General features: G+C 41.5%; 1 protein-coding gene across 9 annotated transcripts in view; it reads right to left on the bottom strand.

The window, feature by feature from the left end:
* Positions 1-13,632, bottom strand: part of chd9 (chromodomain helicase DNA binding protein 9) — a 94,969-nt gene that overhangs the window by 38,395 nt on the left and 42,942 nt on the right. For all 9 annotated transcript variants that reach the window (XM_058089449.1, XM_058089450.1, XM_058089452.1 and 6 more), the window contains 2 exons: positions 4,282-4,384; positions 1,274-1,411 (listed from right to left, as the gene is read on the bottom strand). In XM_058089449.1, coding sequence (XP_057945432.1) covers positions 1,274-1,411; positions 4,282-4,384 — 241 coding nt within the window. The remainder of the gene's footprint in view (positions 1-1,273; positions 1,412-4,281; positions 4,385-13,632) is intronic.

The following is a 13,632-nucleotide window of genomic DNA, read 5'->3' as shown; positions in this document are numbered from 1 at the left end:
GACAATAAACGGGCTCATTTTGTAACAGACTCCTGCAGTTCCATTCACACAGTAAACACTACATAAACACTGCAATAAGCTTTTATTTCTGCATGCTAAAATAAAGGTTTAAAATATTGTTGACTTTTTGTTTGTGAGGACATTGAAAGAGTGAAGGAAAATAAATTTCTGGGGATCACAATAGATGAAAATATGAGCTAGAAATCTCAAATATACAACATAAGGTGGCCAGAAATATTTCAATATTGAACAAAGCAAAATTTGTTCTCAATCAGAAATCACTCCGCACTCTTTATTGCTCTCTGATTCTACCATATCTTACTTATTGTGTGGAAATATGGGATAATAACTATAAAAGCAATCTTCACTCGCTAAATGTACTGCAAAAAAAGGTCAGTAAGGATAATTCATAATGGCGCCTACAGAGAACATACTAACTCCTTATTTCTAAAATCACAAATACTTCAACTTGCTGATATAGTTCATCTTCAAACAGCTAAAATAATATAATAATGAAAAATAATGAATAAATATTTTAATGATAAAATTAAAATTAAAATTAAAATTAAAATTAAAATTAAAATTAAAATTAAAATTAAAAAACTTAAATTATATTAGGAAAGCAGGAAGTGAACAGATGTAACAGTTACTGATTGTAAAAGTATGTGACAAAAATTAAAATTAAAATTAAAATTAAAATTAAAATTAAAATTAAAATTAAAATTAAAATTAAAATTAAAATTAAAATTAAAATTAAAATTAAAATTAAAATTAAAATTAAATTTAAAATTAAAATTAAAATTAAAATTAAAAAAAATATTTGTTAAAAAAATAATAACTTAAATTATATTAGGAAAGTAGGAAGTGAACAAATGTAACAGTTACTGATTGTAAAAGTACCAGATGGAGGGGTAGGATTTAATAAGCTTTGCTTCTTCCTACTCCTTTTGGACAATGTTGAACCGTGAACTGATTATGGGATGCACTCAATTGTAATCTGATGCATGTTCAAATGAAATAAAACCATTACCATTATTTCCATTATTTCCTACAGAACAATTTGTTTTGAAACAGGTTCCACAGCAATAACCTTTTTATTTCTGCATGCTAAAATAAAGGTTTAAAACATTGTTGACTTTTTGCAGATCCTGTTTTTTGTTTTCATTGTCCAACCACATTCACCATTAAAGAGGAATGGGAACACGTTGCTGGGAAGTGCTGAATTTCTACTGTATGAATCATAATCATACTTTAAACCCGGTTAAGTACTCACGACAAAGAGCTGTACCGCGGGCTCCTTGGACGCCGCCTTCTTGGCCTTGACGATCACTTTGCCGTCCTCGTCCGACAACCTGGCCTCCAGCTCTTCGGCGTACTTCTTCCTCTTCACCTGCCGATTAGATCGCCTCTTCTGGTGCAACACAGGAGATCAATACGGTTAGAAAAACAAGCGTTGACCCAAACAGGACACAATTGTCATCCGAAAAGTTACTAGAAATAGACACAAGATTTACTGAATAATTAACAATATCACAGTGTTTATGGCGGCACGGCGGACGAGTGGTTAGCATGCAGACCTCACAGCTAGGGGACCAGGGTTCAATTCCACCCTCGGCCATCTCTGTGTGGAGTTTGCATGTTCTCCCCGTGCATGCGCGGGTTTCCTCCCACATTCCAAAAACATGCTAGGTTAATTAGCGACTCCAAATTGTCCATAGGTATGAATGTGAGTGTGAATGGTTGTTTGTCTATATGTGCCCTGTGATTGGCTGGCCACCAGTCCAGGGTGTACCCCGCCTCTCGGCCAAAGACAGCGACCCTTGTGAGGATAAGCGGTAGAAAACAAATGAATGAATGAACAGTATTTATGGCGGCATGGCGGTCAAGTGGTTAGCGTGCAGGTGACCAGGGTTCAATTCCACCCTCGGCCATCTCTGTGTGGAGTTTGCATGTTCTCCCCCGTGCATGCGTGGGTTTTCTCCGGGTACTCCGGTTTCCTCCCACATTCCAAAAACATGCTAGGTTAATTAGCGACTCCAAATTGTCCATAGGTATGAATGTGAGTGTGAATGGTTGTTTGTCTATATGTGCCCTGTGATTGGCTGGCAACCAGTCAACCAGTCCAGGGTGTACCCCGCCTCTCGCCAAAAAACAGCTGGGATAGGCTCCAGCACCCCCGCGATACCCATGAATGAATGGCCCACTATAAATAGATACTTTATAAAACTTGATTTCTTAAACACATTATAATGGGACTGTGTAGCTTGCCTTTATAACTCCGTATAGCCAATAAAGGGGAATGTTTGTTTATTTAACGGGGCAATAAGAATGTTAACCTACTGTAAGGTTCGAACAATATGTTTTCATTTGGATTCGGTATATGGCGCTCAGTGCATAGGAAGTTTTTTTTATTTTTATTTTTTTGTGTCCCGTCCAGCAACAACAATTCCCATAACAACAACAGAGACAAACAGGACTGCATCAGTTAAAAGTCAATAACGGCTTAAGGTGACAATGGAGATGATATCACTGAAATGTATGGAGGAAGTGTTTTAATTTTCATGTCTGTGTGAAAGGAGGAAGTCACGAAAGAGGATGACACTATGTCGCCTCGTGTTACAAAAAACACCCAACTCGCCTTCGACATCATTTTGAATTCTTTTCATTCTTTAGGGTTATAACGTAGAAAAAAAAAACGTTAAAATAAAACATCAAGCTGCGTCCCCTTCGTTGAACGTCCGAATAAACGCTCTGTCGCTGTCAGCACATTCTTTATTCGACTCTGTGAAGGTGCTATTGTTCTTGTTTTGACCTCATGCGTTGAATGTGCACTCGAGAGCTGTGGAGTGTCGAGCCGCAATTGTTGTTATAATTTAATTTTACTATCAAATAAGCTAGCGAAGAGACAAAAAAAAATACATGTTAACCCCTTCTGTTCTGTATTTGCTGTTAGCCATGTAGCTAAAAAATTGCAACACAACAACAGAAATCTGCGATTTTGAGGACGGCGATGTTGATAAAATGACCCCAGCATGGCAAAGCTGATCACATGACAAGCAAAACATACACCACATGACCAAAGCCACAATAGTGCCTCCCTTTGTCTATAGATTTAGGCATACGTGTTATACGCTAATACAACGTTTTCCTTCATTGTGAGGTCAGCAAGACAGCATTATGCAGCATATACAATGCAATGGCCGCATTTTGCAACTATAATAGGAGACATTACCTATCGATGCCGGCATGCATGATCGATCGTTCATGTTATAAATCGCATTTGCTCCACTTTTCTACTGTCTTTGTCCGGCTCTCACTTTTCTTCTGTTTCTCTAGTGGCAGCGTGATAGGTCCAATACCCGTTTTCAGGTAACGTCCCTGCTGTTATCATTTAGAGCAGAGGTGGGCAAGCTACGGCCCGGGGGCCACATGCGGCACAACAAGAGTTAGAATCCGGCCCGCCAGTTGATTTCTAAGTAGTTCAACTTTTAAACATACAAACTGGCAACATGACTTGCAAGTCTTATTTAGTAAAAAAAAAAAAAACAACAACAAAACCTTACAATTAAATTAAAAAGCCGTAGCATTTCAGTATGTGGAATCAAACGATGGAATGGATTGAGTAAGACCCTCAAACAATGCACAACGATGAGCCAATTCAAGAAACAATACAAGCAGTTGATGTTTGCTAAATAGAAGGATGCTATGGTACCCTTTATGTAAAATAAAAATAAAAATAAAAATAAAAATAAAAATAAAAATAAAAATAAAAATAAAAATAAAAATAAAAATAAAAATAAAAATAAAAATAAAAATAAAAATAAAAATAAAAATAAAAATTAGAAAGCAGGAAGTGAACAATTGTAACAGTTACTGATTGTAAAAGTACCAGATGGAGGGGTAGGATTTAATAAGCTTTGCTTCTTCCTACTCCTTTTGGACATGTGGAACTGTGAACTGATTATGTGATGCATTCAATTGTAATCTGATGCATGTTCAAATGAAATAAAACCATTACCATTACCATAAATTACATAGCTGGATGTGGTCTAATATTTAAAGTGCTACTGAAAAAAGGGACATGAGAACATACAGCTGATAGTATAACACTTTTACAGATAAAATTAGACAAATAATTCAAGGAAAATTACTAGCATAACATTGTGAGTGTGTGTGTTAAATATATATTCTATATATTTTCCCACCCCTGATTTAGGGTAGGATAACATAACATATCATACTGAAGTAGATATATATATGTGTAATAATAAGGGATCTTACCGAGTTTTTCGAGGTGTGTCGAGATGGAGGGCCCTCGTCCGAGTCCTCTTCTGAAGAGTCAGGCTTCCTCTTCTTCTTCTTCTCAATCTTGATGACAATTTTCCTGAGGAGCAAAACAACAATTTAGTTCATGAGGTTTGATCAGAGAAGAGACGTTGCCAAATGGTTCTCACGATAACTGTAACTACAAATTCTTGTTCTCCCCGTGATTTGAGTTTTGCGCCTTTTCTACCGTGGTCTGGGTCTCCACAGCAGATCCCGTGTTTCCATCTCGCCCTGTACTTTACATTGTTCTCCGTCAGTCCTATCATCTGTATGTCCCCTCTAACCACATTAACCAACCATCTCTTTGGTCTTCCCCTTCTCCTCCCGAGCAGCCCCATCTTCAGCATCCTTTGACCAAAAATAGCCACCATCGCTCCTTCTCACATGGCCAAACCATTTCAGTCTGGCCTCTCTGACCTCGTCTGCTCGTTTCTAATCCCGTCTATCCCGGTCACTCCCGATGAAAATGTAAACATCTTCATCTCTGCCTCCTGTCTGCCGTCATCAGAGTTGGTCTCACTACTGACTTCACTGATACTCGTTTGTCATAAGAGACTCTTGACACTCTTTTGCTTTCCTCGACACCCTTTCATCATCTCCAGCTCATTCCGACAACTCTCCAGGCTTTTTTCGACCTGCTCTCACAATGACATCATTGTCCATGAAGCCTCCTGTCTGACCTCATCTGTCAATCCGTCCATCACCGCAGCAATCAAGAAAGGGCTTGATGCAGGCCGACTTCAACCTGGAACCAATCTGTGTCACCCACAGTGCAACTCGCTGCTGCCCTGTTACCCTTGTGCATGTCCTGTATAACTCCAACATACTTCTGTCACCACATATTTCCTTGCAGTCTCTCGTACGTTTTTTTTTCAAAATCCACAAAGTTACAATAAAACTCATTGTGTTCTCTGTTTTAGTTCTCCAAGGCTGATAAAATACTAGCGGGAACACGCTATCCGCCATCTGATTGAATTGTCATACTGGTGGTGGCGTGACGCAGGAAGATATGGGAGGAAGGCCAGTGGAAATGTAAATACACAGCTCCACGGAGGTTCCCGTTGTATGCTTATATCACACACTTATTTGTTAGCTCTTCAGTTGGTTGCCACCGGGCTCATACAAAGTAGGTATGTTTAGGTATCGGTATGTTTCAGTTTGAGTCCAACCTTATGGAATCGATTAATAAACGCTAAACAAGGTTCCATTGTAAAGCCAAATAAGTCAATCAAAAAAATAAATAAAATCAACGTCCGGCTGCACGGTGGTCGAGTGGTTAGCATCCGGGCCTCACAGCTAGGAGACCCGAGTTCAATTCCACTCTGGGCTATCTCTGTGTGGAGTTTGCATGTTCTCCCCGTGCAAGCGTGGGTTTTCTCCAAATTGTCCATAGGTATGAATGTGAGTGTGAATGGTTGTTTGTCTATATGTGCCCTGTGATTGGCTGGCCACCAGTCAGCTGGGATAGGCTCCAGCACCCCCTCGTGAGGATAAGCGGTAGAAAATGAATGAATGAATATTAATAATAACAAAAAAGGGCTGCACAGCGGACGAGTGGTGAGCGCGCAGACCTCACAGCTAGGAGACCCGAGTTCAATTCCACCCTCGGCCATCTCTGTGTGGAGTTTGCATGTTCTCCCCGTGCATGCGTGGGTTTTCTCCGGGTACTCCGGTTTCCTCCCACATTCCAAAAACATGCTAGGTTAATTAGCGACTCCAAATTGTCCATAGGTATGAATGTGAGTGTGAATGGTTGTTTGTCTATATGTGCCCTGTGATTGGCTGGCGATCAGCCCAGGGTGTACCCCGCCTCTTGCCCGAAGACAGCTGGGATAGGCTCCAGCATGCCCCTGTAATCCTTGAAATGAATGAATATTAATAATAATAACAAACAAAAAAGGGCTGCACGGCGGTGCAGACCTCACAGCTAGGAGACCCGAGTTCAATTCCACCCTCGGCCATCTCTGTGTGGAGTTTGCATGTTCTTCCCGTGCATGTTTTCTCCGGGTATTCCGGTTTCCTCCCACATTCCAAAAACATGCTAGGTTAATTAGCGACTCCAAATTGTCCATAGGTATGAATGTGAGTGTGAATGGTTGTTTGTCTATATGTGCCCTGTGATTGGCTGGCAACCAGTCCAGGGTGTTTGTGGTAGCAAATGAATGAATGAATGAATGAAAAACAACGTCCTGTATTGAGTGTCTTCCACTGTAATTTTAATTTCTCCTGAAAGGCTCAGTTGGGCCATATATCAAATTGGAATTAACGCCGACCTTCACCAAGGACAAAGAATCCTAATTTGAATCGACAATAAATTAAAAACGCCCATCCTCCTGCATATGCCTGAATTGTATTATTTGTGCGTTAATTACTGAGAAAGGAAATAAATCAAACAAATGGAAGAAGACAATAGACAAAATTAAATTGCACGTCAATGCAGTAAACAAGAATGGATGGAAAAGCTTTTTTGAGGCGTTTTTGAGAAGGCAAGCTACCTTAAAACGTACAAAAACAAAAAAAGACATTGGAGCATTTCCATTTCAGCCCCTCTGGCATGGGGGTGCGCGTATGTGCATGCGTGCGTGCATATGTGCATGCACGGTGGGGGTGGATGGTGTAGGTTAATTGCACTGTGTCTCCATGTTTCAACTCCAACAAAGACCCAACACAGGACAAAAAAATGTGAACCTGCCTGTTATTCTGCTGCAAGATGACGTATGTTTGCTAAAAAAAAAAAATTATCACTAATAAACAAGTACGCTAAAAACGCTGACATGTCAAATTTGCCGTTTTGCAATGACGCTTGCAGGTGGCGAGTCAAGGTCGTGAGATTCACTTGAAGACCCAGAAGGAGCCCAGATGAAGATAGCCGTGCTGACTAAATGTATTATTTAGACGTAAGAAGAAAAGAAAGGGGGGGGGGGAAAGATTCCTACAGCAGTGCAGTGCTATAAAGAGCTGCCTCTTCTTCCTGCTGGCCCCTCCTCCTTCTCTCCCGGCCCATGATATTACATTTCACATATCCTCCGACAATGACACTTTACGGTTGCCACGCAACGTGCCCTTGAGAGGCGTGTTGGGCTCTTGGTGGTGACATCACATCCTGTGAAAGGCAACACCGGTGCTCGTCCGCTTTGTCGGCCTCGTCGGCCTCGTCTGACAGGGAGGGCAGAGAAATGTGCCGAGTCAGAGCGTCACCGACTCGATCTAAAAAGGTTAGAGAGAGACAAAAAAGCCACATTGGACGACTAATGAAAATATGTCTGCCGCTGAATAATAGCGTCACATTGCCGAGCGGCAGCTCTGCAGATTACAGGAGACAACGGGGATCAAGCGACGCTGATCCCCCCCTCCCCTCCCGCACGGGAAAACCTGAAGTGTGAAACAAGATATTTGAAGGCTGTGAAATCGTCAATAGAGGCGCTCTGAGGTGGTTCCCTGGTATCGCCGATCTAGCTGGCGAAACACTGGACCACCCGCTGTTTTACAAGCAATGGCTTTGACAACACACCTGCTACACAAGCTAACGTGGCTTCAGTTGAATGGCAGGAGCAAAACATCCATCCATCCGTTTTCTACACTTATCCTCAGGAGGGTCGCAGGGGTACGTATGCTGGAGCCTATTCAAATTCCACACAGAGATGCCCAAGCGGAGATTCGATCCCCGATCTGCTCACATTTCAATATCATTATTTTTTGTATCTTTGTTTACACATTTCTGCGGCCATATCTGTGTGGAGTTTGCGTGTTCTCGCTGTGCATGCGTGGGTTTTTTATTCGGGTACTCCGGTTTCCTCCCACATTCCAAAAACATGCTAGGTTAATTAGCGACTCCAAATTGTCCATAGGTATGAATGTGAGTGTGAATGGTTGTTTGTCTATATGTGCCTTGTGATTGGTTGGCCACCAGTCCAGGGTGTTTGCGGTAGCAAATTAATGAATGAATGAAAAACAACGTCCTGTATTGAGGGTCTCCACTGCAATTTTAATTTCCCCGCCTCACTCGCCCAAAGACAGCTGGGATAGGCTCCAGCACCAACCGCGACCCTCGTGAGGATAAGCGGTAGAAAATGAATGAATGTTTACATGTGGCTGCACGACGGACGAGTGGTTAGCACGCAGGCCACACAGCTAGGAGAACCGAGTTCAATCCCACCCTCTGGCCATCTCTGTGTGGAGTTTGCGTGTTCTGGGCGTGCATGCGTGGGTTTTTTATCCAGGTACTCCGGTTTCCTCCCAAATTTCCAAAAACATGCTAGGTTAATTAGCGACTCCAAATTGTCCATAGGTATGAATGTGAGTGTGAATGGTTGTTTGTCTACGTATATGTGCCCTGTGATTGGCTGGCGACCAGTCCAGGGTTTACTCTGGGATAGGCTCCAGCACCAACCGTGACCTTTGTGAGTATAAGTGGTAGAAAATGAATGAATGAATAGAGTAACTGAAGTTAGCAGTCTTAGTCTTGAAGTCTTCTGGAGGAGTAAAAAAAAAACAACACTGATCTAATGTGTTATTTCTTAAATAGAAAGCTCACACACAGTATATACTATTTTAATGGAGTTGTTTTTGCTATTGAACCTTTAAAAGGAAGTAAATGAGCGTCTAAAAAGCAGGCGGAAACTAAAGAATCAATTTACCGTCAAAAAAGATTTGAGGAAGAATGCAGGTTGGCAGGAAATACAATGGGATAAAAAAAAATGGCAGTCAGAAGAATCATGGCGAAGACGCAGGTGGGTGGAACACAAGGGTCAGGTGGAACTGATGACTGAAACAGGAAAGGTCAAAGCAATGGACCGTGGAGCTTGTGTTGTCACAGTATGGGCGCATTTGTGTCATTTTTAGATGCTCACTTTAATGCTAATATAAATACACACACATGATGTGTGTACATAGTTCAGTTACTATTGATTACATTGTAGCATCGCAAGGCGGGGCTCAAAAAGGGAGGACTGCTCTAGGGTTGCTTGAGATTCTGATTTTTTTTTTTTTTAATTTGGGATGGCGTAAGGAAAAACAAATACATGGATACAAGTCGGGCTGGTTTTGAAATGATATGACATACCGTATGACGCTATGCCTAATTGGCTAACTTTTCATAGCTAACATAGTGTCATTGGTGTTAAGGCTGCACCAAACTATGCAGGGTTTCCACTATTTTTTTGAAGCTGTAGTGGTGGGCTGCATTGGAGGGCGGACTGCCACTGCTGTCATTCATTCATTCATTTTCTACCGCTTATCCTCACGAGGGTCGTCGAGGTGCTGGAGCCTATCCCAGCTGTCTATGAAGTCAACCCCTCAAACACCAAACTATGCAGGGTTTCTACTATTTTTTTGTTTTAAGCTGTAGTGGTGGGCTGCATTGAAGGGCGGACTGCCACTGCTGTCATTCATTCATTCATTCATTCATCATACCACTTATCCTCACGAGGGTCGCCGGGGTGCTGGAGCCTATCCCAGCTGTCTTCGGCCGAGAGGCGGCCATAGCATGCCCATAGCATGCGCATTAGTGTTGCACAATGTAGTGTAAACAAACAATAGTCGGAGTGTACATGTGACTATAGGGGTGTTACTTCATGACTACAGAGCTCTAACAATAGTTTTCTAGTCTGGAACCATTCATTAATTCATTTTCTACCGCTTATCCCCATGAGGGGGATGCTGGAGCGGGGTACACCCTGGACTGGTATCCAGCCAATCACAGGGCACATATAGACAAACAACCATTCACACTCACATTCATACCTATGGACAATTTGGAGTCGCCAATTAACCTAGCATGTTTTTGGAATGTGGGAGGAAACCGGAGTACCCGGAGAAAACCCACGCATGCACGGGCAGAACATGCAAACTCCACACAGAGATGGCCGAGAGTGGAATTGTACCCTGGTCTCCTAGCCGTGAGGTCTGCGCGCTAACCACTTGACCGCCATGCCGCCCATATTTTTTTAAATATATTTTTAAAATATTATCTTATAGGATTTTCGCAACATTTGCAAAGCGTAAGAAACGTTCCCGCTCGGATCAGAAGTGGATAAAATTGTATCAGGACACCCTACTAGTGCTACATAATAAAAGTTACATAGATTAAACCCAGCGTTCAATCATAATCGAATGGAACTCGTGGGCAACTTTGCCGACTCGTGATAGTAATAAACTGTGTAATTACACAGCTGTACCCTAAGGGGATCTGTGATGCTCTTGGTTAAAAAGGTAGCCATTTTCTGTGCAAGATAGCTTAGGTTTTAGTCTTTCTACTAAATTGCGTGATGACAGTGAAAGACAACAATACGGCGCTTTAGCCCATTAACAAACGTGTACAGTAAATATGGCGCACAATGACACACAGGCATGCACACCCTGCAAGAGATGAACAATGGAACTGTGGAAATAGGAAAAAAAAAAAAAAACAGCCCGAGAGATGACAAAAAGTGAGAGAGGTGAGCGCACTATATGCTGCGGAATATAGGCTACACATTAAACCTCCATTTTCTATCATGTAATTGATCTCCCTTGCACCATTTTGTGTTAATATTTTCCCCTGTTAGTCTGCTAGCTTTGTAGCATCAGCGTATTCGGGAACAGGCCAGCGCACAGGAAACATTGAACAACAGCTCCGAGCATGCTGGAAGAAATTTATAATCAGGGGAAAAAAAAAAAAAAAAAAGCCATAAAGTAGGGGGGAGGGGGAACGAGCAGCACAATGCTCTCATCTGATAATTGCACACAAGGTTATTTCACAGCCAGGTAGGCCGCATGGAAAATCTAATTCCCAGCCTTTCCGGGAAGCTACCATCGCTGAGGCTTTGCCTTGAAAATAACCTTTGCCTGAATATAATGGACACATCTTGTAGGTACATTCTGAAACAGGAAGCTACTCTACATCAAGTTTTGCTAGTGTTTTTTTTTTTTTTTTTTTAAGCCCACCTGGAAATCCACACGTGCGTTTGCTGCCCAGGAATTCCAAGCACGGAATGATTCACCGCCGTCAAACCTTTGATGGATCACTTCACTAATATCTAGGAATCATAGACTGAAGTACAGCTGCGGATACGTACAAAGTAAATCACCTGTGGCACGGAAACAAGAGTTCAGAACTGTGATGACTGACAACCAGGCCAGGTGGTACCTCGCCTCTTGACAAACACTGTCTGAAATCGCCTCCAGCTAACCTCTTCACCTTTTAGTCACTTTGTGATGGTCATGATTGGAAAGGAGTTTACTGATTTAGTACCATTGAGATTAAATCATTACAAGATTCTTCTTCAGAGAAAACTGTCGTGGGCGTGAGATGATAATTAATGAATACATCGGCATGAGTAATTAATGAATACATCGCCATGAGCGTGCGTGTCCGTTTTCCTAGTCTCCCTCATCCAAAAAGTCAGAAAGAGAGTTCACTCTGAGCATTGGTTTCGGCACGTTGTGGTGTTTGTTTCATAAAACAATGGCATGAATGGAGTGAGCCCTTTTCTAAGTCATATAATCACAGCACAGAAGAGTAATGTAATAGAATTTATATTAGTAGATTGCAAAATATTCATTCATTTTCTACCGCTTATCCTCACAAGGGTCGCGGGGGGTGCTGGAGCCTATCCCAGCCGTCTTCGGGCGAGAGACGGGGTACACCCTGGACTGGTGGCCAATCACAGGGCACATATAGACAAACAATCATTCACACTCACATTCATACCTATGGACAATTTGGAGTCGCTAATTAACCTAGCATGTTTTCGGAATGTGGGAGGAAGCCGGAATACCCGGAGAAAACCCACGCATGCACGGGAAGAACATGCAAACTACACACAGAGATATGGCCGAGGGTGGAATTGAACCCAGGTCTCCTAGCTGTGAGGTCTGCGCGCTAACCGCTCGACCGCCGTGCTGCCCTTTTTTTAATTTATTTTTTATTTTTTATTTTTTATTTTTTATTTTTTATTTTTTATTTGTCTTAATTTTTAATTTTTAATTTTTATTTTTCTTAATTTTTAATTTTTAATTTTTAATTTTTAATTTTTAATTTTTAATTTTTAATTTTTAATTTTTAATTTTTAATTTTTAATTTTTAATTTTTAATTTTTACTTACCACTTTCACACGTATAGGGAGGATATCTATTAACAGTTATTTAACCTTTAATATGAACATTAATCAAACGTAGTATTTTTTTCTGGGTACATGATACCATCCTTGCGTGGGCCGCACTGACATTAAACTTTCATATCAAGGCGGGGGCCTCAAACTAGTGTCCTGCGGGCCACATTTGGCCCGCGGGCCGCGTGTTTGAGACCCCTGCTCTAAAGTTACAGTGGGTTGTTTTGTACTCGTTTTGAGCTTTGTTGAATTGAATATCAAATCAATCTGTTCTATAGGGGTTCAACTTTTAATAAAAGTGTGTATTTGTCAGAAAAATAATAGCACAAGTAACACTGTACGCGTGCATGTTGGGAGAGGTTTTCACCCGTTTTGGTGCAGCGGTTCAGTCGGAGAAGAGTTAATTACCTTTGCGCTGTCTGACCTGGTGGACACTTTGCAACATTGAAACAAACAGAAGCGATGTTCCTCGAAGAAAACGATGTTGCCATGGCGCTAGCATGTAATCGACCCGGAGAAGTCTCGTTGGAAACTCCATTCCGGCCGTGTCAAATGGCATAGAAGTGAGCCTTGGGTGCGTCTAAGCATCAAGAAGCTAAGGATGACGTCTGAAGCGGGCGAGCAAACCCTTATGCTGAGACGCTTTAATATTTGATGGGAGATTCTGGGTGGTGCATGCAAATGAGCATTAAAAAAAAAAAAAAAAAAAAAGACTTTTCCCCAAGGCTGCTTGTCATCGTGTGTGCAGGCTGTTCTCCATTATGCTCCTTACATTAGCAACCGGACACACAAACAAAAGACTATCAGGAGGTTCAAGCCAAATCAGGCGCATAGAAGGATCCTGCAGCCATGGACTCAATGTCCCGCAAATCAATTTAGTTTACACTTTTACGAAACAAAAATTTGAATAAATGCCGTAATCCTTAATCCAGCACCTAAGGTAATGCTCCTGTTATAGAACATCTCTGTTCCTCGGCAGAACAATTACTCCTCTGCATTTTTGTTGCGAGTAAGCGACTCTCCTGTAATATAGATGATCTTTGACTATCAGTCTTGCTCAGTTAAATAGACAAACAATCTACTGTATCTTTGAGGGCAGGGCAATCCGAGGTCATTAGCGTTTCTATTTTGTTGAATAGCCTCGTGATGTAGTAATGTAGAGTAATTTCACATAGATCTCGTCATATCCTCTTGTGTGGAAATATGGGGCAATAAC

Source organism: Doryrhamphus excisus, chromosome 12 (genome assembly GCF_030265055.1).
Source record: "Doryrhamphus excisus isolate RoL2022-K1 chromosome 12, RoL_Dexc_1.0, whole genome shotgun sequence".
NCBI lineage: Eukaryota > Metazoa > Chordata > Actinopteri > Syngnathiformes > Syngnathidae > Doryrhamphus > Doryrhamphus excisus.
Note: the sequence above shows the minus strand (reverse complement) of the source record. Positions and strands in the feature narration are given on the sequence as shown.